The 27,945-nt window shown below is 35.3% G+C and overlaps 1 protein-coding gene across 2 annotated transcripts in view; it reads left to right on the top strand.

Moving 5' to 3' along the window:
• Positions 1-3,856, top strand: part of LOC145681453 (uncharacterized) — a 59,629-nt gene extending 55,773 nt beyond the window's left edge. For both annotated transcript variants that reach the window (XM_081753096.1, XM_081753095.1), the window contains exon 8: positions 3,516-3,856. In XM_081753096.1, coding sequence (XP_081609222.1) covers positions 3,516-3,650 — 135 coding nt within the window. In that variant the 3' untranslated portion in view covers positions 3,651-3,856. The remainder of the gene's footprint in view (positions 1-3,515) is intronic.
• Positions 3,857-27,945: the final 24,089 nt, after the last annotated feature.

Here is a 27,945-nt window from a genome sequence, read left to right as displayed (position 1 = left end):
CACCACCAAAATCCGATTTATTTTTTGTCTTCTAAACAAAATATGGGAGAAGAACCAAATTTATACTATATATAAAGTAGTCATTGTAGATTATGAGGAAAACAAAATAACCACTGTGTTACCCATACTTATGCCGTACTATTAAAAGTACGGAAACGAGGAATAGTGGCGAACTTCTCATCACATGCTGGGAAAATCGCCATATAACCTATGTATTGTTATTGTCAGTTTGAGTGTACGTAGGCCTATGTACAAAAGTTGTAGCCATAGAAAACAAAGCGTAAAAGAGCCAGAATTACCATAGAAGATACAAACTACTGAAAAATCAATACAATCATGTATAATTACCATGTTTCAAAGGGTACAATTGAAACATATTACAAAGGTAAGCGTAGATCTACAAATGTATACGACCTTAACAAACGCTCTTATAATCAGATTCTGAATCGGAAGCAAGTGCGTCACCACTATTTCACATTGTGCACAAACCACACTGTTTTCTTGAAACTTTGTTGCAGTATGCATGATACTAAATTAAGCATTAGTGCTAATTCACTTTTTTAACCTTTTGGATTGAAGTAATCATCTCCACAGTCACCACAAAATGTTGACTTGATCCGTTTAGCTTTCTCCACTACTTCTATATTCCACTACATTCGGTTTCTAAGAAGCCACAACACTTTGATTTCTGACTTGATATTGTTCACTCCTTGAAGTTGTAGTCTACTGTTATCATCGAGTCCAGTTTCCATACAGTAGTAATCGCGTGACTTGAGGCCATTTTACCGCCCCCTAGAGCGTGACGCCCGCCGCCGCCAAAAATTTGCGCCCCGGGCGCCCGGCGCCCATTTTTGGGTTACGTGGCCCGGGGTCAATGGCCTAGGGGTACATAGGACCACCCCTTTTAGATTTTGGTAGGGGTACCATGGCCCACCCCCCTAAATTTTGGCAGGGGTACCTAGGACCATCCCCCTTAAATTTTGGAAATTGCCAAATCTAAAAATTTGGTGTGGTAGCCAGGGGATAAATTGGGCCAAAACCCAAACACGTGGTACAACGTATTGCTTACGTTTATATTTTGGCAATTTTGTACCCCTAAAAGGGATCGAGGTAGACCACCCAAATTTATCATGATACATGTTGAAGTCATGCACTATGATACCAAATGCTTAAATTGGGTGATTTCCAATATTTAAGGGGTGGGCCAAGGTACTCCTCCCAAATTTTTTAAAGGGGTGCACAAATATACCCATTTCTTATGAAAGGTAATTGACCCTGTATATGCACATATATCCATACAGGGTAATAAGACCTCATCAAAGGGGATAAATTAGGTCAATAACCTCCGAAATTTAAATTTTTGGCAATTTTTTTACCCATGAAAGGAAACGAGATGGACCCCCAATACTAGTAGAAGTACATACTATGATCCTAGGCTACCATACCAAATTTTTTATATTTGGCAATTTCCAAAATTTAAGGGATATGGTCCTATGTACCCCTGCACCCCTTCGGTAGGTCTACCCATAAAGCCTAACACCACGTGACCCCATAACGTAATGCTAAGGTGTGCGCATGGGCGTATCAAAGAGAACAAAAATAAGGTAAGCTATATATACATCCTATAAGGTAAAAAAGGAAATAACATTCTTCAAATTTATAACCATAAAAGGAAACAAATAAACTCATACGTGAAACTACCCCATAAAGGCGGATCGTAAACTATGTAAACTAAAGGGGCCGGGGCGCAAAATTTCAGTGGCGTCACACTCCAGGGGCGCAAAAGTTAAAATCAAGTAACACAAAATAAGCTATACATACACCTGTACTCCATCATAAGGTAACAATCTCCAAAATTTTATACCGTAAAGGGAACAAAATCAACAACCTACCCCATAAAGGCGAACGGGGTGTGGTCTAGGGGCGCAAAAATTGAAATTATATACCGCAAAGTAAACTATATATACACCTATATTCCATTAAAAAGTAACGATCTCCAAAATTTTATGCCGTAAAAGAAAACAAAATCAACCCACCTCGGTAAAACTACCCCATAAAGGTGTGGCCTAACACCACGTAACCCATAAAGGCGTGGCCTAACATCACGTAACCCAAAAAAGGCATGGCCTAACATCACGTGACCCTATGACGTCATAACATGTAACCCCAAAAATGGGCGCCGGGCGCCCGGGGCGCAAAATTTTGGCGGCGGCGGCGGGCGCCACGCTCTAGGGGGCGGTAAAAATGGCCTCAAGTCACGCGATTACTACTCATACGCCTTGCTTGTTATTAGATTTTGTCGCCGTATACTACATTTTCTTCCCAGTTAAAAGAACAGCAGACGAATTTCTGGACTTCCACATTCGCCATAAATTCCAGATTCCCAACATTGTACGTTGCTCTAGCGAACTTACCTGCAAGTGCATAGTCGAAAGAAAACAACGTTTGTTTACTTGTACATGCACATTTTTCAAAGCAAATCTTTTCACAACATTATTACAGTTTACGATTACGATATCAATAATTACCAGGACTGAATATAATTCTTACAAAGAAATTTCCAACGTACTACTGTTATTCTGCGCCTTTCTTTGTCGTTCGTTTCGACGTAACTGTGCATTAGAAACTGCACTGCTTGCTTCCTAGTTTGCTCACGATATTGCAGATGTCAGTGGAAACTAGGTACATGTTACTTGACTTTTAGCGGCGAGTGTTTCCAACCCATAATTTTTATTTACGATTACAAAAACCACAACTACGGAGAATTTCTAAGCATGGCGAACATAATTTCATTTACCCTATTAATTGAAAGATGTTAAAAAACTAAAGTTTAAGAATTAGTGTTAATTTTAGGTTCTTATCTCTCATTAACCAAGGAAAGTTAATGAAAAGTAATAACCTAATTCTCTAGTGACCTCTTCCCAATGCCATAATGAAAGACTTGATAGCGTATGTTTTAGTACCAGTTTCACTTGAATAAATGCCACTTATTAAGCGTGAATATTTTTTTTGATTGGGTTGCAACCCTTCCCGCGAACAATGTTATGAACTCAAAATAGGGAACGTTAAATGCCGAGCCCTGTATTATAACTAGAAATAATGTCACTTGAAACCAAATAAAGAGCTGCTGAGTTGGTAATATTACATTACGTATAACACTGCGGAAAAGTTTGTGAAAAGCCTCTGTAATACAGAATGTACTATGTCACCGGAATATCTCATTAATTTTTTGTACGGATTTTGAGAATATTTGTATTTATCTTAAACAAAGAGAGATAAAGCTGAATTAACGATCCAAAATTTCGTTGCACAATAACATCATTAATATTTGCGACTATTGACAGTTATCACATAGCAAAAGGTCATAACTACAAGAGACCTGTTAAATATAGTTTTCAGGTGTTCTAAACCCGTTTTACAGTTCACAAGCATCCCTTGTTAGCAAACAAATCGCAAATTCAGATCAACGTAAAAGTAGAAATAATTTTTTGAATTTATATATTTTTCAATTCTAGGTTATACAACTGTATCCGGTGCATTCAAGGGTTAAACATTTGGATTCTAAAGGAGCACAAATTGCTTTGGCTGGAACGGAACCATACTTCAGAATCAGCGAATTTTCATTGTCAGATGCAATTAAGAATGGATAAACCTTGATAGTACTTTTAGAGTTGTCTGCACATTATATCTGCGGAATTATGAGTTAAGAGCTAGTGCGATTATCCCGAAGTTGTGTTTGTAATAGGTTGATCTTTTTGAATACCGTATCTACTTTTGTAGGAGCAGTATGTTTGTGTGTAATTATTTTGTACATTTTATATGTTCTCGCAAATGATATTAAACATTTTACAAGATATACTGTATATGTAAATATATTTTTAAATATTTAGAGTAGAAGACACACAATTACTAGGTATTAACCTTAGGTGGTATTTTGAATTTTAATTTCTTGTCCTGAAAGACTGGACAATATGTTACAAATATCAAAAGAAGAGTCTATAAAGAAATATTTCGACCGTAGTTTGTAGTAAATAAAAAAAAATGATATTCCTCATTCCATCTAACCTGATAGGATATTTAAAAATAAATAAATAAATAAAAATTCTCCTTCAACACTGTCGTGTCGACTTCATAAATATTGATGCTTTTATTACCATCATTAGGTCTATAATCAACCGCCTGCAAGGAGGTGAAGAATGCATCTAAACATGCACAAAGAATTATCTACAAAATTATGTGTTATGAATAGGGTTCGGAAGTTGAAAACCTAAAAATTGCCTACAAAAGACCTATAAAAAGTCCTAAAAATATCTTTTTTTAAAAAAGGACCTAAAATCTGAAAAAATTACGTAAAAACAAGACCCAATTTAATTAGAATTACATATTTAATGAATATAATGCTCAAGAAATACAAGCTTCTGGTAGGTTAACGGTCTGTCCTTCTTCCATAAACTGAAGCCCAAACTAAAATAAGAAAACTTCCTCCCCTCACACCCCCTTGCTGGAGGACATTGTTACGCCTCCTTATCTGACTTGTGATTGTTGCAGATCTGGTCTTATCAATCCAGTCGTTGAAGAATGTCTTAAAAGATGTTTAAGAGGTGGTGGTGATTCGAATTAGTAACCAGTAAATTTATTGTCGAAAGAAGACGTGGGTGTGCATGAAGTACAAAATAAGACGTTAAGACCACCTATGAAAAGCTTACAAAAGACCAATAAACAAACAGACAAACAAACAAACAAACGAAAACGCTGAAAAAGGCAAAAAAGGACAAATAAAATCCACCATTTTCTGGCCTACAATGACCCAAAATGAACATAATGTTAAGCCTTGTCTTCGGGCACTCGTTAAAAAGATTTTTCCTCAACTTCCGGGCCCTAGTTATGAAATATTTTAATACATTTTAGGTATCTTTGAAGCATTTGAATCATATTCTTGATTTAAGTAATATTTCTCACAAGGTACATTCGCAAATTGTCTCTTCAGGATTCGTGTAAAATTGATTCAAATGCAAAGTTCTCCGCTGCCCAATATGTATTGTATTAATTTTAGCGACCTATACCAGTAATTTACATATTTATGGGCCTTCATGTATCCGGAATTCAATCATACACTACTATAACGCTCGGACACTAAATTTCTGTTTTTTTTTTTTTTTTTTTTTTTTTTTTTTTTTTTTTTTTTTAAGATGTAACTGGACATGAATGTGGGCATATCCAAAACAAATTGGATCAAGGGATTTAGGATTTTGATTTCTGGGCTTTCGGCATCTATTGGCCATTTTAGGCCGTCACGTTTAAAGGATGACGTCCCTCGGTGAGTACACTATCCGGGGAAAGGGAAGCGACCTGGGACCACCCCGGTATTTGCCTGGTGTGAATGAGGAAAACCTCGGGGTGGTTGGCCTTTAAAAAAGCGTTTTACGCTGTTTCGACCGAGTGTCCCCACCGGGAATCAAACCCAGGACTGTTCGCACCGAAGGCGAGAGTGTTAGCGACTACGCTACGCGGGGCCACAAAGTTGGATCAAGTAGGATCAAGTACTACTTCTCTGACATATGTTACCCACCCCGGCCGCCATCTTGTACCTTGTCAGTAGAGCTTTTCTATTTCAAATGTGCCCTCGGAAAATACATGAATCATTCTTCGGCCCAATCCCCGCCGTAGATTTTAAGTTACTAATTGGGGAAAATTAGTCGAGGTGATAATTTGAGCTTATTTACTCGATCCGAACAGTTCTTTCTTTGTAGCTAGATAAACCCGATTGGTCATCCTTCAGGGTTTAGGCCCTCTAGCCACGACAAAGTCCGGGTAATGGAGGGAAGAAGGCTTCGGCTGGATGTTGTTTGCCAGAGCTTTGGCTGTAGTTTTTGGCTATATGTGAGAGTCATGTAATTCACACGTCACGGTCCTGGCAAGATGGGGCTGCAAGGACTTGGAGTTTTAAAGGTGTGAGAGCCACGTAACTCACATTGTATCACGATCACTTTACGGCGTGATAGTGAGGTTCATTAATGTAGGATATTTGTAGTGAAATAATCATTTTTGGGATTTATTATCTTGATATAGGACATAATTGGGCAGTGCATATTATATTCTTAACCTACTAGTCATGTGGAGTACTTAGGTATAGGATATATAGGTCAAGTTGTTCTATATATTTCCAACCCTGAAGGAGTGGAGTCACTTCCGGGCAAGGAATTGAAAGATGTTTTGGAACTTCCTTGACAAACCCTTTCAGGAAATATATAGGTTATCCCCAGATTCATGATTCAACGTTGGAGTTGTCCCTAGTTAGAATGATTAACAAGACAGTGCATAGCGAAGCCCGTGAAATAATTCAATGTGACAACCCTGTCCGTACCAAACTATTGAAGAATTTCGGCCGCAGCGACTTGTCCCTCATCTTTCGAGGGAAGACACATCAACAGCAGCGCTACAAGGGACACACCTGAAATAGAAAGTCTCTAATAGAATTCTAAATGTAACTGCTTGTTCAGTTGAGAATCAAGGATTGTTAAATAACAATAGAATGGCTAAGCGTGTTAACTACTTAAGTGGCGATTGAAACCAATGAATTTTACGTAACTTACTACATTCAGACGATAATTTCATCTTCTATATAATCCAAAAGATAACATAATATATCTATAAGAACACAGTATTGATACACATTACAGTAATTATTAAAGATGGAACTTCAAATGACTAGTCATTGTGATCTTTACATCTATTGCAACTGGATCAGATATTTATCCAAGGTTTTTTTTCTAAAATAATAAAGGCTTTTGAAAAAAGTCAAATTTTCAAACCCTTGTTCAAACTTTGTTCATATTCATTTCAAATCCGCCATATATTGATCATAGAATTAGACACTAAAGTACTTTGAATATGCATTACCCCGACTTCTATAGAGGTCATCAAAATTTGGATTTTTGTGATACTGTAGCGTTTTCATGATATTTTCGCGATATTTCGCGAAACAAGCTGAAATCTCATCTCACACGCAATGCTAGCGAAAATCATGAAGGTCGAGATCGTAAACGCGTCCAAATTGATGGAGCTTTCACCTCTGATTCCAAGGGTTATTCGTTCGATTCCAGGCCATGCCATGTAAATTTATGGTGGATAACCTCTCATCCTTGATGATTTCATTCCTCTTTCTAATTACACAATTTCTTTCATTATTCATTCATTTTATTCACTCATCGTTCGTTTCTTTTAGCATTCAGTCCTATTTGTGGATTCCTAAGCTAAAGATACCAGTTAATCACTGCGATAAACCACTAATGTAGTCTTCCAGCATACTCCCAGGGGATAAAACCTTCATGAAGACGGAATGTAAGTTAAATTGCGATTAGTGCTTAAGGAACTGTATTTATGCCCATATCCAGACTATTTCGAATGACAGTTTGTAAATAACATTAACCACTACTGCGACTAAACTTCAATAGCTCAGCTCGTGTTCCTGAAGAATGTACTTTTCCGCTTATATGAATTTTATGTATGTATGGTGTACCACGGCAGAGGGGTAAAGTAAAGTTTGTTTTTCCTTGTTTTTTTTTTTTTAATCAGGTATTTTCGGTAATACACTGTATGTGTACTTGTTGCTTATATTAGGGAAGAGAAGGGTGCAAAGTTGGTTAATTTTTTGAGTCTCATTTTGTTTTGACGTAAATTACATTTATTTTCAGGATGGTTCCATATAAGACATCTTTTCACTAAATTGGTCTAGAAACAATTCTTGTTGCTGTACATGATGTGTGCAGCAAAAATGATGTGCATATAACGTGATACTATGGGGGGGTGGGAGAGAATGTCAAAGTCAATTAATTTTTCTTCACGCGTAACATTTCTTTTGTATTATAGCAATGATTACTGTTTTTTTTTAATATTATTGTCACAAGTATGTTGTTTACACATTACCATCATTTTGTCAGCGTAGAATGACTGCGAGGGTTTCCAGAGCTCCCCAAATTCTACTTTTTCAAATTTTCTGGACTTTTTTTTTCTTTCTTCTGTGAATATGGCGAGAATTGCACAAATATTGTCTCGTTGGAATCCGTGTTCCATAACGTTTCCAACAATGTATTAATCATGACCCTGTGATAATTAGAGGGGTCACCAGGGCCACCAACGCGAAGGTCTACAACAGCCCTTTGAAAAATTATGTACAGGGTGTTTTTATAAGAATTTCTTTCTGAATTTTTATCTGGCTTTGTATTGCAGCAATGGCTGCCATTTTTATATTATTGTTACAGGTGTTTTGCCTACACAATAGCATCATTTTGTCTGCGTAGGATAACTGCAAGGGTTACTAGGGCACCAAATTATATTTTCATATTTTTTGAACTCTTTTGTTTCTTCTTCTTCTTCTACGACTAGAGCAGGAATTGCACAAATGTTACTTCGTTGGAATCTGTTCCATAATCATTCCAATGATATATTAATCATGACTCTGTGATGATTAGGGGGTTCTCCAGAGTCCCCAACGTGATAGTCTACGATTTCAAATCCCTGCCGGGCGTAGAAAGGTTAAAGATGAATCTTGCAGATCTAAGTAAACGATTCTTTTCCCCTCCTCTCCTCTCAAATAATAATTCTATAGTTTGAATCCCACAGATGACTATCTTAATTTCGGTTTTTCTCGGTCTTAAGAGGTAAATGTGAAATCTGTCTTAAATTGGTAACGCGTACACACTCCATTAGTATGTTTTCAGTATGAAATCGGCTTCCTGAAATCCTTATTGTTGTAGAATAGAAACATAAAGTTAATTTTCAAATAATTATTGAAGAGGAACTAAAATAAAGTCAATTCACATATGAGGAGAAAAAATACAATATATGATTAAAATACATTTATAGTAAAATATGACTATAAATGGTGGTTGAATGAGAACCTTGGAAGATACGACTAGTGGTACATAATCCTGGCAATTTGGATGGTCTATCTCATTCCATTGTATGGGGGGGGGCACGGTGGCTCAGTGGTAGAGCGTTCACTTCTGGTGTTTGGGGTCCCGGGCTCGATCCCAGGCCCCGCCAAGTGAACCTTGTGGTGGACAAACACCGTGTGCGTGGGTTTTCTCGGGGCTCTCCCGTTTCCTCCCACTTTCTTCATTCCACCATTTCATTCATTACTCATCATCACGATCTCCTTTAGCCTAACCGGCATAACCGTGGGACGTAAAACTCAAAGATTTCATTTAATTTTTTCCATTGTATGTGTCAAAAAATTGCTGAAACGTATTTTGAAAGGGGTATGTTAAATTCATGTTTTAATTACATTTATCGTAACTTACCCATTCCAAAATGTAATTTTTGGCGATTTGTTACCATAGAATGGAATGAGATGGACTACCCAAATTACCAGAATTATGTATTTCTGATCCTATCATCGAAAGAATTTTTCTTCTACTTGAAATAACAATACAGTTCCAAATTAAGAGTAAATTGTAATGTAACCCTTGCAATGACAAATTTTTAGCCATCAAAGGGGACAAGATGGACCACTGAAATTTACAGAGGCACTTTAGTCCCATTAAACACTTATCTTTTTTTTAATTTTTGCCCAATAAGTTAAAGTGTGGGCCAATAACCTCCTGCCGAAATTTGACAGGAGTGTACCATGGTACCTCTATCCTATGAAAGAGAATGAACCATGTACTCATCCATAGGAGAACTATATGATGCAATCAAGTCTCATTATACAGGATACATTATAGGACAAGACTCCTAGATTTGATTTTTGACATTGTTTTTACCCATCAAGGGAGCAGAAATGAAATCTTAACAGTTCAACGTCCTACAACTATCTTTTAGGCTAAGGGAGACGGATGAATAAGGCGCGTAAACGATGATGGAAAAATCGGTACAATGATAGTGTGGAAGGAAATGGGAGTACCTCTAGAAAACTCAGGGACAATGTTGTCCACCACAAACTTGCTTGGTCAAGAATCGAAAGAAGGACCCGACGCACCGGAGGTAAGGGTCTACCACTGTGCCACCGTGCCTCCTATCAAGGAAACAAAATGGAGCACCCAAATTTTTTGAGGTACATACAAGTACATTGTTCCTGTACAACTCTCCCAAGTTTTTAGTTTTGGATACTTTTCTCGGTGGACAACAAAATATCTGTGCTTATCTAGGGGGTTTATCATTTCCTTCTACATTCTCATTTCACTTATTATTTCACTTTCATTAATCACTGTCTCTTTTAGCCTACAGGGTATTACGTGGGACGTAAAACTAAATTTTGGGGGTAGAAAGAAAACGGAAGAAACACTCCTGGAGAATCATTTTAAAAAAATAAAATTTGGTCCGCGTACTTTAACGGTATGATCCCCATGCATGTGTACGTCTATCGGGACGAATGGGTAGGCTGAATCCAGAGGTCATAAAACGTGTGAATTCGTTGAAATTCCTATTTTAAAAAAAATCAAAATTTTGTTCTCTAGTATTGTTGTTGGAAAGTAAAAAAAAAAAAAAAAAAAAAAAAGTTCGATGCGCTCATGGACCATAACTAATGTTTATAAATTATTTTCATTTGTTATACCTTTAGTAATACGTAGTATTCAATATGCTATGCTTTTTCGTATTTCTCCCTGTTCCAAAGAGTGGAAATTTAAGCGGAAAACGTAACACATAGTTATAACGATTAACGTACGTGTGAATCAATCTTGCGTTCCATTTCAAGTGATTAATGTTGACAGCTTATCTGATGGTTTGACATAGGTATTTCATTTCTTAAAGGTCATTTAATATAGAACTACAGATGCGATAAGACAAGTTGCTCTATTTCTCAAAACAAGTCACCTCAGAAATTACTTCATTTTTAATTTGTTTAGAAGTTCTGAGTAATCAACATTAATTGCACATACACGGTATAATTTGTGTGTGTTGTATATGTTACAAATATTTAGCAGTTTTTTAACTTTGCAAGCTATTAGCAAGTACCTTGTTATTTCAAATATTACCCATGAAATTGTCATTAATTCTTTTTACACGGTCATTGTCTTCGAATTACGCAAAGATGTCCTTGTTTGCCCCTCCCCTTCTCCCAAAGAACTATTTAAAATTGTCCATATGAAGTTGATTCAAAAATATTTATGTGAGACAATTTTCAAGGTTTCTTGTGAAATCTGCTGCAGGAACAAAGCAAGGCGTTACTTATAATGCCATACATTCGCTCAAGATGTTAAAACAATAGAAAGTTGGTATCATAAGATATTTTTTTCTTTTACCATTCAAGGATGTTTTCATTTATTTTATTATTTCTAGAGCTCCACTATAGTGCGTAATTTGGTGTAATAACTGGAGAATTCTTTCTTCTTGAAGAAATGTGAGAAAAATCTGCCTAATATAACCCTAGAACATGTGCATAAAACTCTCTCACAAAAATACACATAAATATATTCACTTTAAGTACACTTCTTCACGAGTTGATGATTAACAGAGATTCTGTCCGCCAAGCCGTTATTATTCATTGACCAAATCGAGTGTAGTATATAATTTAGGTGTGTTTACTGGGCAGAATAAACTTTTATGATCTTGCCTCTAACTTAAATATATCTTTTGACAAAGTAACTGAAGAAACCAGAATTTTGAACGTTTGAAAGTCTTTGCGCTCATATTTTAGTGATTACGTCAACGAATTTGTCTCAAATATTACAAGTTCATCTGAAAGTTGAATTTAGTTACTAAGTTTAATCTGTCACAATTTGGTATCTCTCTTGTGAAGAGATAGCTTAGCATAAGGTTTAACATCTTCGAACGATAGTTTACAATCTCATTCACATATAATTTAAACAAATACTACTTTACAATTATTAATATGCACTTGAAATTACTTATCACTAACTACAGCGTTAAATTATTGAAAACTTAGCCTAAAAGATATTTGTATTTGTTTGAAGACATATCCCAAGTAGCATTTTGGATTGGCAAATGGTTGGGCCAACCGACATTGTTGGTTGGCCAACGGTAATTTTGTCGGTACTGCAAATCTTTATGCCAACAATTATTTGCAACGTTGAACCAACAGAAGATTGTGTACAGTTGGCCAACCAACCAATGAACGACAGTGTGCCAACCATGGAGGAGTTGAGCCAACGAAATTGCAACATAATGCCAACAAGAAAATCACAGTTGGCCAACGATCGTTATCCTACAATCTACCAACTATGGTATGGTTGGGCCAATGGAATGCCAACAAAACATCAACGTGAAAAAACAACAGTTGGCCAACGATCGTTATCCTACGGAACGCTAACATTGTGACTACAAAATAGAACATCGTCTTTCAATGAGTTGCCGAAACAACGATGCACATACATTGAACTACTGTTTTGTTTTCGCTTGTTTCCATCGATGGTTGATGGATTGTCGAATTTGCCGTTGGCTCTTTGATAGTGGCTTTGCCAACGATGCCTACAAATAGACAACGGTTGGCACACCGTTTGACAAGGAAACTGTTACTTCGGATAGTGTACCGATAATTTATATGGTTCAAGAAAAATAATATTTCCCAAAGAAGTTTTTTTTTTTTTATTTCTTTGAAGATACATTAGAACCAATCAAAAATTTAGTTCAAATAAATATAAATAGTTTAAAAGTAAACTTTCAAGAACTTATCTAAGTATTTCATTAAATTCTTCTTTTTTTTACTCGTACACCTGTAGTGGCCCCGCGTAGCGTAGTCGCTAATGCTCTCGTTTTTGGTGCGAGCGGTCCCGGTTTCGATTCCTGGTGGGGACACTTGGTCGTGAAGGTGTAAAGCTTTTGCAGGACACTCGGTCTTAAAGCTTTTGCAGGACAGTCATTCTAAGTGATTTTTTCTTGGGTTTTCTCATTCACACTAAGCAAACACCGGGATGGTACCTAACATAATAGTTCCAGGTCACTTTCCCAATCCTTTCTTCCTTTCATTTCCTCAGATAATGTGATCGCTGAGGGACGTCATCTTTCATATGTGTGACGGGCTAACATGGCCATAGATGTCGAAAGCCCAGAAATCTAATTCCTAATCCTAATCTTACATCTGTAGCCATTGAACCAATTCTCACGAACCGTTAGGTATCCTTTAGTTCTACCATGAACAAACAATCTATTGATATACAATATATGCATGCCTATACTATAACATATGAAAGGTTGAAAATGGAGTCTGACGCTGTCTTCATGAAAAGCTACATGACATGTGATGTTTTAATTATATCTGAGCTCTCGTCGTACTAATTTCATTCGCCATTTAAGTCGGAATTTAATTGTTCCAGATAATTTTCGAAAGCATTGCCACAAATACTGTCAAAGAGTAAATAGAATAAACTATGCCCAAGTAAAAGGCCTTTCTTCCTTTAAAAATGAAGTTATTATGTAGTAAGAACTGCATTTTTGTAGTAATTTTGTATATTTCAAAAAGCTCTGTTCACTTTAATTATAAGTTACAGTTTAGTTTTAATGTCTAAGCTTTTTAAAAGTATATTTTAATTTCTCTATCCATTGGCATCGATGATTATATAGAATTTTATACGCCTCCTCTTTGAACAACATGCCGGTGGCACTACTTATAGTAAACACTCATATTTGAAGCTAGAATTTCAAGTTTGCTATCTGATCTGCAACTAAAATTTTAACTACGCACAAAATAGTCAGAAGCAAAAATGGTATATAATGACGTACATGGATAATGGCTTATATATTTGTATATTACAAGCTGTATTCTAAAACAAAAGTTTATGATCAGAATGTATCCGTTTTAGATGATAATAGATTACGCAGCATTGACTACAAGGAAAAGCATTACACTTCCGGATAGAAATTCTGGAGATTGATGAAGATCTAAATTAGTATTGCTTGTAAATTATATTGAGACTGACAACCTAAGTTGAAATTTGATATTTTAAGAACAGTGTTCAGAACTCGAATCTTTCAACTAATATTTTCTGAAGGATTGACAAGTTTGCTATCTAACATATCTTTGTGTTAAAAAATTAAAACAGTTCTGTATTATTTAGAGTGTAGGTAAGAAAGAAATTGAGTGCATATTGATGTTTGTATTCGATACATATTTCATATTACTGAGGAGTACTAAATTTTAGGAGAAATGCAGAGTTTAAAAGTAAGAAATATACTAAGTGAATTGTATCATGGAGTTTTGTCATTTTGTGTATCCAACATAATAACATTGAACTCTTTGTAATGGCAATAGTTGATAGCTGAAAGGAAATTTTTATCAACTACATTCAGTTCTTTTTTCTTAAAGGAATTGCTATAAAATAACAAGAACATTTTCTTTCTTTGAGGCTATTGGCAGATTAATCGATATTGGTAACTAAAAATAAAAATGAAAATAGTAATAGCGTTGCATTTATGTAATACAAAGCTGAAAGTAAATTTTGTAAATATTCTATATGATCCTTTACACTTCTTCAAATCTGAAAAATGTAAGCATATTTTTACAATGCTTTTATTATATTACATTTCTGTTTTTTGATTTGTGTGTGTTAAAGTAAGAGCATTCAACTCAAATTTCACGTACTTTCATAAAAGTAAAAGAGTTGATTGCAGAATATTGCATAAAGAGTAAAAATGTAAATAATAACACTAAAAAGAGAAAACTTTGAAACAATGCTGTTATAAAATGCAATAGACAGGAGGAAGTCATTATTTTGATCGGAAAAAATGAAGGAATGAGTCTAGAAATAAAAACATTAGGCGCAATTGCATATTTACATAAACTGCTTCAATTATTATTAGGTCATATTCATTAATTACTAAATCTGCTTCTTGTGTCAAAGGGATTGGATTGGATTGGATTTAGCATCCTGTTCATCGGCGAGGCGATATGAGATGTATACTTATAGCTTAATGAATCCGAAACATATGAAATCCCGCGAGGAATCGAACTCGGGTCTCCTACGCCAAAGTCACCTACGCTATCCGCATAGCCACGAGGGAACTCTCGTGTTAAAGGGAGACACTTTAAGTGATATTCCTATTATCAACTATCACAGGTCTCTAATTAAGGACATGTGATAAGCACTTTGTATTAACCATCGGACTCACTGATTATACCGAAGCACTTAATTAATATCCATAACAACTTTAGCACTAAACCTTAGGAAAAGTATCCTGTGCTTTTAGTCTTAATCCTATTTCTTGCCTCCTCTTCTTCCTCTTTAGTGCTTTTTATTGTGCGTGTATGTGTGTGTGTGTATATATGATTAAACGTTATCGAAAATAGTGCCGGAAACTCAGTACAGGAATAGCGTTGTTTCATTGAGGCTGTTGATCTCATTAGTGACACTTTAATTATATGTAAAAAGAAATGACTTGCACGTAAAGACTTTCTAACCAATGAAGCATCAATGAATTGACAAGTCATGATATGTTTTGGCTCGAGGAGGATGCCTATTTATTATATAACTTTCTTCCCAACAGAAAGCAACAAATTATAGTATTGCATTCTTTGTGAAGACAGTTTGTCGCTCTTCAAGCTATTTACTCTCAGTACGTATATATCTACACGAAGGCAAGCCTCCAGATCCCTGGATGGCTGTGCTACATTGACAATGGTGGACTGATAGAAGTGGCGAGTTAGAAATTGTTGATTCAAAGTTTGTGAGAAGAGAGGAAAGGTGTTTATTTACATACTTAAGATAAAGCTTTGATATTTTTTAAAACTTTTTTTTTTTTTTTCGCAAAATAGGGGAATAAGCTTTGCACTAAATGCTATGTAGGCTATGTAATTTAACATATATTGAAGAAAGATGTTGACATTTTGTTGAACTATTGGATAATGAGGGAATAATTTGTTAACTTTAAAATGTCTTGATGTGCTTGTGTGATTTGCTGAAACACTAAGCCAATCCATACCTAATGACCTAATTTGAACTAATCAGAGAATTTACTGGAAGACAGTTCTTGAAAATCCCAAAGATTCTGACAAGATTCGAAACGCGTACATGAAATGGACTAAGATTTATTTTCATACGGCTTTAAAAGAATGAGTTGTTGGCTTGTGGGCCGAGAAATGCAAGGTCATGTTGTTTGAATGCGATTATGTTAGCACTATTGTTCGTCACCTGGAAGGCAGAATATTCGATCTAAAATCCAGTATCCAATCGTCAAATACGGTGGCGGGTCGTGTCTCCTTTCTGGATATCACTTTCAGCGAAATAAACCCTTCCTATCATATCACTAGCTAGAATTATAAATTGACAGAAACACTTAGACATTCTTATGAATATTATACTACCTTCTTATGAAGAGAATTTAAACTCTGAAATACCATTAACAACCGTGTAGTGGCATAACACATATAGGGTGGAAGTGGTAACTTTTGGTTGGAGTTTAGCGTCTAGTTTCAGCACCGAGGCTATATGAAAAATTTATCTACAATTTAAATACGAACCACCTTAAAATGTTCAATGCTCTCTCACCAGGAATCGGACCCAGAACCCCGTGCTCCAAAGGCGTGTTCACTAGCTACTACACCAGCGTGGAGGGCTAAGTGGTGATTTGTTTCGGCATGCAGAAATAAAATGTTTTGAATATAAAGCAGCGTGTGGGTGGGAATAGAATCTTGGAACTGAAGTTGCCTTTTGTCTCCTTTAGCTTCAAGTCATGTATAAAGAATTCAGCTCATTAGGGGAGTGGCTGGTAGAACCATTCTATGCAGTCAGCGAGCAGCATACAGTATAATAGTGAATGTCCTTGCCATACTTCCCACGTACAAAAGATATATATACACATCTCTATCTACTTCTTTCTATCTGTTAGCGACCCCCCTTATTAACCTTCACATAGATTCTCACGTACGAACTTACTGCATATGAGGCTGATTTTTATCACCAAATGCCTTACAGCACCCTAAACGCAAAGTTCCTAATGCAATGACCGAAAAATGTGAGTTAGTGGTTAATAACTGGCATCGAAGTCGTAATAGGGTTATCGATTACGTCACATTTTTTTCACAAATAGTTATAGAGTGGCAGTAGCGCCGTAATTGATGTGGTGTGCTGGGCTTGATGATGATTGTTCTTCAATCGCGGTATGTGGTTGTTAAAAATCTTAATGGCTGCTTCTAGCATTGCCAGCGAGACGAGACGAGAAAATACTTCTCCAAATTCGAGACGAGATGAGAAAGATGACAATTCTTGTCTCGTTTTATGAGACGAGAGGAGAAAATTCTCGAGTCTTGTGTGCAACACTAGTTTACACAAGTCTTAGATCTATAACATTATAAATTGGTGAAGTGATTTAGCGAAGTAATAAAGAGCGTTTATCAATGTTTAAAGATACGAAAATCATAACACAAACTACTTCATTAAAAAAAAACATAGTTTAAAAGTTGTTACATCGTACTGTTTCTGAACTTCTCGTGATGCAGAAGTATATTAATTTACGAAAAGAGACGAGACGAGAAAAGCTTTCCGAGAATCGATACGAGACGAGGTAGAGCTCTTCGAGATTCGAGACGAGGCGAGAGTTATACAAAACGAGAGTTCTTACAATACAAGGGTTCCTATGATACTATTAATGTTGATCGAAATAGGATATATTAGTTATGTAAATACTTGGAGATCCATGCATGGCGTTCGGATATAATTAAAAGCCTCCTATTAAGAGATGCTCATTTCTCCTTTCGTCCGTGACGTATTCCGTTTTTAATGCACCTGATGTTGACACACACTCCATATGTAATACTTACTTTTAAACTTATTCAATGGATCTGACTTTAAACTCCAACAACTCTAGATATGACCTGGATTAAAACGTCTTCTTGCCTATCTGATTTGCCATAAGGATCAGACTGTGTCACGTGATCGGCTCAAAAGTCACGTTGCGTGCTAAACTGAGTCTGGATATTCCAAATCCAGATGTGAGATATTTCAAGCACGTAACTTCTGCGTGGGGCGCCCTGGGTAATTTGCAGAAGATGCATATACTTTATTATCAATATGATTTTACTCAAATTTCTTGATTTTTGACGATATCCTATCCATATTTACCTTACGTGCTATAAGCTCTTCATTATGTCTTTGAAATAAGCTTTCAATTAGCCATCTCCTTATTATAGTTTTTGTGATATGTGGACGAATTCATTTTTTTCATTGACTTTAATGTTCATGTTTTGTGCTTTTTGACCATGACCATCCATTTTAGGATAATTTGCTTTTGAAATATAGAATCTACGTAGTTCCTTCTACATTTGAGCTGAATTTCAACCATTTCCCTCAAAGTCTGTTCACGTCATTGCAACCGTATAGCGGCCATTCAAAAATATTGTGGCCCTTGATCCAAAAACTAATTATTGACAAGATCGCAATCTTTTCATACATTTTTCATCATTCCTAAAATTCTTGGCCAAGATCGCAATCTTTTGATCCATTTTTGATCATTCCTAAAATTCTTGGTCAAGATCTCAATCTTTTGATCCATTTTTGATCATTCCTAAAATTCTTTTTCAAGATCTCAATCTTTTGATCCATTTTTTGATCACTCTTAAAATTCTTGGCAAGTTCTCAATCTTTTGATCCATTTTTTGATCACTCCTAAAATTCTTGGCCAAAATATCAATCTTTTGATCCATTTTTGATCATTCCTAAAATTCTTGGCCAAGATCTCAATCTTTTGATCCATTTTTGATCATTCCTAAAATTCTTGTTTATCGATTTTCTCGAAAACTGCGCCTGAGAATTTACCTTCAATGGTGTTATTTTATTCAGGTGATGTCATCTATTGATTTATATATGTCTAATCTTTGAAAAATATTACGCTTAAACAAATATTTAAGAGTGAATCATAATTTTCAGCTATATCTCATGGTATACTGTATATTATTACCTGACTAGTGTCATTAAAAAAGCTTGATTATTGTACAGTTCTGTTTCCTCTTAATAAATGTTGTACAGTGAAACCTGTCTATACCGGAATCGAGCGGGACTCGTAAAAATTTCCGTTAAAGTCAGGTTTCCGCTTAATAGAGGTAGACCTATCCTGAGAAAAAAAATCAATTCAATTTCATGTCTTTCGATTATGGAAGGTAGCTTAGCAACCGGTTCATCAAATGTTTCACTATTTCTATCACACGATTCATCACAAAATTCGTTAAAAAAAAAAAAAAAAAAAAAACTATCTGATGTCTTTTGCGCAAACTTTCTAATCATCCATTGGGTGCTTTGAATTCAGTTTTAGCCAGTTTTTCAGGTACCGTTTAGCGCATTCCTGTAAAATAGAGTCCGATATGCGGTGATTTTACGGTTTGACACTAACAAACAACTCCCACACTATTTTATCAATGTCTTGGTTTTCAGTTTCCGTAAGTTCTCTCTTTATTTTTTCGTTACTGCACCGGTTCAAAATTTCCATTTTTTTCTTTCTTTAGAATCTCGTACACCTGAGTTTTACCGACGTTGAACATCTTCATGATTTGCTTTACGTTCAGTTATCTCGTTCTCTAGCATGAATACTTTTATCCTGGTATTAAGATCAGACACAGCCATTGTTTTACAAGCTATAATGACTGCTACCAAACTTATGAAAAAGTGTAAGTTTAGAGGTATATTGGCAAAAGTTGGATTGGAAGGTGATTCACCAGGCGTAAAACCGAGAGTTGAGAAGGTCAAGGACAATAATAAACAGGAAATTACTTTATATTTCTAAGTATTGGCAGATCAAGGAATATTCTGTTTCCTTAAATCTGTTATGTCTATGGTTATGAGATTCCAGAGCCATAGCTGCTGAGAGCAAGGGAGAGAGGATATCAGAAAGCGCAAATGAGAAACAATGACATAATTATCTCAATGTTCCGCACATGAATTTTTGCATCAGACCAACAAGCATTTCTTTCAAAACGTTGCGCGGTATACTTCAGGACAGAAAAGTTTTCTCTGGAATTCTGAAAGTCCTCTGACAACTTCACTGCTTATCTTCACGACACGTGATAGAGATTATGACTCATCTTTGTTACCTCAATTCCTTTTTTTGAGAACCTTGTTTATTGTCGGCTGTCGATAGTCGCTATACAATCGGAACAGACTGACAGCTGACATGCTCCGTAGGAATCGCCGAAAATTGTCAGGGGTGAATGTGAATAATGATTGGGGAAAGTCAACACTGTCCAGAGCAGTAAGGGCCTGACCTGATCGCGTTTTGGACTTTGACCCCGACCTTTGTGACGTCATAGGTCAAAGGTCAATGACCTAGAGGTACATAGGACCACCCCTCTAAAATTTGGCAGGGGTACATAGGAGCAACCCCTTAAATTTTGGAAATTGCCAAATCTAAAAATTGGGTGTGGTAGCCTAGGACCATAGTATGTACCTCTATCAGTATTGGGGGTCTATGTCGTTCCCTTTCATGGGTAAAAAATTGCCAAAAATTCAAATTTCGTTTTTTTTTACCAAATTTATCCACTTTGATGAGGTGTTATTATTCTATATAGTTATGTGGGCGTATACAGGGGTCCATTCCCTTTCATAAGATATAGGTATATTTGTGCACCCCTTTAAAAATTTGGGAGGGGTACCTTGGCCCACCCCTTAAATTTTGGAAATTGCCCAATTTAAACATTTGGTATTATAGTGCTGGACCCTAACATGTATTATGATAAATTTGGGTGGTTCACCTCGTTCCCTTTTAGGGGTACAAAATTGCCAAAATATAAACGTAAGCAATACGTTGTACCACATGTTTGTTGTTTTGGCCCGATTTATCCTCTTGGATGAGGTCCTATTACCTTATATGGTTATATGGTTATGTACAGGGGTCTATTCCCTATCATAAGACATAGGTACATTTGTGCACCCCTTTAAAAATTTGGGAGGGGTACCTTGGCCCACCCCTTAAATTTTAGAAATTGCCCATTTTACACATTTGGTATAATATTATATGACCCTAATATAGATTACTATAAATTTGGGTGGTTCACTTCGTTCCCTTTCATGGGTACGAAATTGCCAAATTTTAGTACAACCACGTGTTTCGTTTTTGACCTAATTTATTCCCTTGGATGAGGTCCTATTACCTTATATGGTTATATGGTTATGTATAGGGGTCCATTTCCTATCATAAGACATAGGTACATTTGTGCACACCTTTAAATTTTTGGGAGGGGTAACTTGGCCCATCCCTTTAATTTTGGAAATTGCCCATTTTATATATTTAGTTTTATAGTATAGGACCCTAATATAGATTACTATAAATTTGGGTGGTTCACCTCGTTCCCTTTCATGGGTACGAATTTGCCAAATTTTAGTACAACCACGTGTTTGGTTTTGGCTCAATTTATCCCCTTGGATGAGGTCCTATTACCTTATATGGTTACATGGTCATGTATATTGGTCCATTTCCTATTATAAGTCATGAGTATATTGACGCACACCTTTAAATTTTTGGGAGGGGTAACCCTAATATAGATCACTATAAATTTAGGTGGTTCACCTCGTTTCCTTTCATGGGTATAAAATTGCCAAATTTTAGTACAACCACGTGTTTGGTTTTGGCCCAATTTATCCCCTTGGATGAGGTCCTATTAACTTATATGGTTATATGATCATGTATAGGGTTCCATTCCATATCATAAACCATAGGTACATTGATGCACCCCTTTAAATTTTTGGGAGGGGTACCATGGCCAATCCCTTAAATTTTAGAAATTTTCCAATTTAAGCATTCGCTATCATAGTACATGACCTCGACATGCATCATGATAAGTTTGGGTGGTCCACCTTGTTCCCTTTCATGGGCAAAAAATTGCTAAAATATAAATATAAACAATATGTTGTACCACGAGTTTGGTTTTTGGCCCAATTTATTCCCTTTGACGCGGTCTTATTACCGTATATGGTTATATGGTCATGTATATAGGTTCATTTCCTATCATAAGACGTGGGTACATTGATGCACACTTTAAAAATTGGGAGGAGGTATCTTGGCTCATCCACTCAGTTTTAGAAATTGTTTAATATAAGCATTTGGTATCATAGTACAGGTCTTCAATATGTACCACTATAAATTTGGATGGTCCACATCGTTCCCTTTCATGGGTAAAGAACTACCAAAAATCAAATTTCGGAGGTTATTGACCCCTTTGATAAGGATTTAGCACGTTATATGGGTATGTACAGAGGTTTATTACCTTTATATGTTTATGTTTCCTTTTAAATTTGGGAATTATCAAATAACAAAATTCGGTGAACGTTTTCTAGGACCCATTGTAGATGTTGGTGTTCCTCTTATGGCCAAATATTCAAAATTTAAAGGTTATTGACCTATTTTTTGATACGGCTTTATTATTGAATAACTACAGGATTTATTACTTTTTCATAAGACACAGGTGCATTTGTGTACCAATCTTAAATTTTGGGAGGGGTACATTTCTTATTGTCATATCAATAATTGGTAATTGTTCTTAAAATTGGATAGTATCTCATTCATTGGGTAAATCATTGTCAAATATTAGTATGATCACGTGATCAGTTATTGACCTATGATGGGATTAGGAGTCCAGGACATTGGTACATTTAAACTTTGTAGGATCATTTGAGAATTGTCAAATGAAATTGCGTCATTGGTTTTGATTATTCCAGCCTATGGACCAAATATAAACGTAAGCAATACGACGTACCTCGTGATTGACCTTGGCGAGGTAGTGTACAGGGATTCATTTCCTTTGTTGTGGTACTTCTTAAGTTTGAGTACACACTTGTAGAAAACAGTTGGTTCTACTCAGGTAAACAATTGACGGACATTATTGACCTTATTAAACATATAATGATATGATTAATACTAATACTTAGGTATATCAAGAGAAGTATTCTTTAAATTTGGGAATTGTGATAAATAGAACTTTAACATAAGGTGCGAAATTTAAAACAATACATTGAACTTTAGTCACAGCTCATAGTCTAAGATCATTTGTGGTGATTGATTTGACCTTGAGCTTTAGAAATCTGATAGCTAACCTTATTGAATGTTATGACTCATAGTCTTAAGGGAATACATGTTATAACACTGAAACTTAGTCACAAGGTGAGGTAATCTGACACTGGCAAAGTTATTGTTGATGCAATTTGAATGGTTGATCACTATCTTTCGTGCAATCTGATTGGTTGATAATTTTCAACTCTTTGCTGCATTCAGTTTTTTGTTTAACATTTAAAAAGTTTTTGAAATTTTTGTTTGAAACTTTGGTTTGACATTTTTTCGTTTGATATTTTTAGTTTGAAATTTTTGTTTCGAAATTTTTGTTTGAAATTTTTTGAAATTTTTTTTCAAAATTTTTTGTTTCAAACTTTGGTTTGAAATTTTTTTGTTTGAAAATTTGTTTCGAAATTTGTTTTTGAAAAATTTTTGTTTCAAAAATTTTTGTTTGAAAAACGTTTATTTGAAACTTTTTGTTTGTAATATTTTTTGTTTTGAAATTTTGTTTCAAAATTTTGTTTCAAATTTTTTCGTTTGAAAGTGAAATTTTTTTCGTTTCGAAACTGAAAAATTTTTTTGTTTGAAATTTGGTTTTAAAAAAAATTATTTGAACATTTTTGTTTCGAAATTTTTGTTTGGAAAATTTTGGTTTCAAATTTTTATTTGACATTTTAAAAGTTTGTGCACTCATTAGTAAAGAACCGGAACTGTTTAGAAAAAAAAAAACCTCTGGCAACATTGTTTATGATGGTGCAATAGTACACGTCAGGAATGCTATAGTTTGGAACTCATAATTTTCCGTTAAAGGATTATTTTGCTTTCCGTTGTCCGCATAACTCAGTTTCCGCTTAATGAAGGAACTTTTACATGTTTTTTTTACTCCAAAATTCATGGGACCGTGAAATATTTCCGTTTAATAGAGGGTCCGTTGAAGGCAGGTTTTACTATATATACATATTTTTTTTAGAGTTACAAGCAAATTAATTTTTTTCTTGATTTTCTTGAAAACCAGTGATGGTGTGGGTCATAAAAAACTTGACCCATGATCCACTGACCCACCACTCACTTGACCCACATCCCATCCTGACCCATGACCCTTTATGATCCATCATCCACCGTGATCCACTCTGTCCTATGATTAGATCCCTCCTCTCCACTGACTAAAGAGCTTACACTGGTAATAAAACAAGGCTGTGAAATTATCACTAATCGGAGTTTGCATTTATACTGTCAAACGCTCAAACACCGCTCTGTTACAATACCGGTAGATCCGATCTTTATGATATAAAATGGTAAAGTATTTGTCATGCGCCATATTACGATCAAATTCAATTTAATTATCTATATAATTATTTCCTTGTTGAATTACCGATACTTTTCAGTGGAAAATAGGATGAAATTTGAAAGTCTCAAATCAAGGTAAAGTAGACCAACATAACTGTCTCGTAAGCCAAGTAGTAAGTCCTATTGCTATTATTTCAATTACAAATATCAATATCCAAAAGTACGTGAAGTTCTTTTTTCACTTAGATATACTCATCTCAGGAAGTAAACAGAAACAAATGAAAAAGAAAGAAAAATGGAGGCCTTGAAAGTAAATCGTAGACGAATTCATTAGTGTTTAGAAGATGCTGTCTACGATACACTGAGTAGAGTGGGTCGGTGGGTCAGAGTGGGTCAGAACAGGTCACGGTGGATCGTAGTGGGTCTTGTTGATTCCCGATCTACTGACCAACTCACAAATCTTGAGCCACTTGACCCACGACCCACTGACTCACTCCATCTCTGTTAAAAATCTACGCATGAGGATTCATATTCACCCAATGTCATTTATCGATTGGTTTATCTTTCATTTTTGGACTTTTTTTTGTTAAACGCTAGTAATATTGTAGAATTTATATTAATCTCTATTATTCTATTTATTCAGAGAAAGCGACGCTTTTACAAATTCCACGGACGACACGCCCGTGGTGACATTCAAGTAGCGCTAAAAGAGTAGTTTTGATCATAACACGAATCTTATGAGTTTGATGAATGTACTGTCAGCTTTTGATTCCATTATTAAGGATATAAATTATTGTAATTACATAATAAATGTTAAAAAATACATTCATAGTTAATGGTCTTTCATTATTTTCTAAGGAGTTTGGATTACCGAAATTCCTTTTTATACATTTACACTGTCTGTCCGTTGGAGAGACTAAAAACGTCTATCCGCCTGTCCGTCCGGAAGCCAAAGCAATGGGCGTCCATGTGTCCGGGAGGAAAAAAAAATCCGAAGAACTGCTTGATGAATCACCGAGTTTGGCCAGGTTATAATGGGTCAAAAGTTAGTAATCGTGATTGTTAATGGAGGGGATCAATGCACCGGAAGTGGTAGAAATAAACTATTTCCGATTTTGACGTTGATCACTATAAAGCAAAAACATTAATAGGCAGAAGAAGCGATTTTCTGCACATCTATTAAGCGTATTAAGAATATTCAGTTCAAAATGTCTCGTCATCGCTCTTGTCATCGCAAATTCTGTCGAGGAATTTGAAGCTTAGCATATATACAACGATAATCATGCCTGTTGTTCTGTATGGTTGAGAAACATGGTCGCTTACTCGGAAGGAAGAACATAGATTGAAAGTATTTGAGAACCAGATCCTGAGACGAATATTCGGAACCAGAAGAAACGGGAATGGGGAATGGCGGAATCTTCATAACGAGAAACTACATAATTTATACGGTTTACTAAACATTCTTAGGGACATCAAGTCTAGGAGGCTAAGGTGGGCAGGTCAGGTAGCCAGAATGGAAGAAAGTAGGAACGCTTTCAAAATTTTAACAGGAAATCCAATCGGAAAACGTCCATTAGGAAGACCTCTGCGCAGATGGGAGGACAATATTAAGATGGATCTCGCAGAAATAGGAATACAAAAGTAGAAACTGGATCCAGTTGGTTAAGGTTAGAAGTCAGTGGAGAACTTTTGTGAACGCGGCACTAAACCTCCGGATTCCATAGATCATAGATTTAGTTAGTCAGTACTAGGAATACATCCCATTTCCTCTCTAATCTCTCTGTACTAAAACATAAAGTGGTATATATCTAGTACTACATTCGATTTCAATATTGAGAAAATATAAACGCCATACAAAGGAATCCCTTCACATAGTGTGCGGGTGGCGCTACTGTTCTTAGCATAAATCAGATCATTGTCGATTTAAGGAATTCTTTTATTTGGTTACAGTAACATTGCTCTTAATCTCTCTTTGCTGTTTCGTCGAATACTCATTTTGATGTAATCAGTAACATCATAATTTACGATAAAATGCTAAAAGAAAAAGGTTTCCTGCAAGAATGTACTTAAACTTTGATATCAGATAAGAGAAATTAATAGATTGCTAATAATCGAGATCATTGTAAGAGATTTTTGAAAAGTTTTACTCTATTATTATATTTTTTATAAACAATATCTCCTCTCTGTGTGTTATTAATTATGAAACAATACACAATTCATGCCTCTTCGATAACATAAATGATGAGCAAGTGTCAAGCCAAGAGCAATTTAAAAGAAAGGAAAAACAAAACAAAGGAAGAAAACAATACTACAAGTCACAAAAATTCAGTTTTAATACTTAAAATTAATTTTCATGTGCATTAATTGCATTATTATTCTTTTAAAAGTAATAATTATAAACTAATTTCAATTAACCCATTAGTGCATAACGTGCAATATATTGGGAGCTCAGAAATGAGAGGTTAATTCAGAGGAAAATAATATTAGACGTGAACATGCACTTCAATACAAGCCAGGGAAATTACGCACTAATGGGTTAAGTTTCTAAAAATTCTATGAATGTTACATTTTTAAAACCGTAATTATATTGTGAAATAATGGTTATGATACAGCTTGCCGGTTTCACTGACATCATAAAATATCTATAACGATTCTTTGACTTACAGTTCTACAAAATAAAATAAAATAAAATAAAATAAATAAATAAATAAATAAATATAAAGATAAGTAAAGTTTTGAGTTAAGAGTCTGACACTAAAAATAATACAAACTTTACTATTTTTCTTTTGCTTGTTTTTCATAAGTGGAAGGAGATAATGAAATGCAACTTACGACAATCATAGATAATGTGATTCTACAACAGAAAATATGAACCTGAAGAATTTTCAGTGTTCCCATCGATAGAAATTACAGTGTTGCCAGAATAACATTTCCTCAAAAATCTAAGTTAAGGCAGCGATTAGAGGAACAAACTCAACTGTATTTGATTACGTATCATGTTGTCGTGGAATTCTGTGAACCACTTTTTTAAGTAATAGTTGTATTTAGTTTGTAATAAACAAAATAGTTTTAACATACAGTTTTTAAAATTAAATAATAAAGTTGTTTAAAAAGGAGTTCACAGGATTCCAAAACAACATAATACGTAATCAAATGCAATTGAGTTCGTTCCTCTAGTCGCTGCCGTAACTTAGATTTTGGGGGAAATGTTATTCTGGCAGCACTGAAAATTCTTCAGGCTCATATTTTCTGTTGTAGAATACCATTATCTACGATTGTCGTAAGTTGCATTTCATTATCTCCTTTCCCTTATGAGAAACAAGCAAAAGAAAAATAGTAAAATTTTGTATTATTTTTAGTATATCAGATTCCTAAGTTGTGTGATGATTTGAACTGTAAAATAGCGGCACTTTTTCTGTTGAACTCTTTTTCAATAAAAAATGCGGTATTCTTTTGTTTACTTTTTTTCAGTAATCAAATTCCTTAGCTTCTTTTCAAATAACGCTTAGTCTAAACACTAAAAAGGTTGTTTGGACAAATAGAAAGTACTACGTTCTAAGTGTATCACTTTTAGTGCAGTAAATCTTGTCTATGTTGGTCACCATCGGCTTTATTCAAAATTGGCCGACAAACGTAGTCAGATGGCCAACTTAGAGAAAATAAGTGTATTTTGGAGGAAAATCTATTATAGTCCTCTAATGTAACAGCTTCTAATGAAATTACTAATTACCT

The sequence above is a fragment of the Thermobia domestica genome, chromosome 3 (assembly GCF_964235325.1).
Source record: "Thermobia domestica chromosome 3, izTheDome1.hap1.1, whole genome shotgun sequence".
Lineage (NCBI taxonomy): Eukaryota > Metazoa > Arthropoda > Insecta > Zygentoma > Lepismatidae > Thermobia > Thermobia domestica.
Note: the sequence above shows the minus strand (reverse complement) of the source record. Positions and strands in the feature narration are given on the sequence as shown.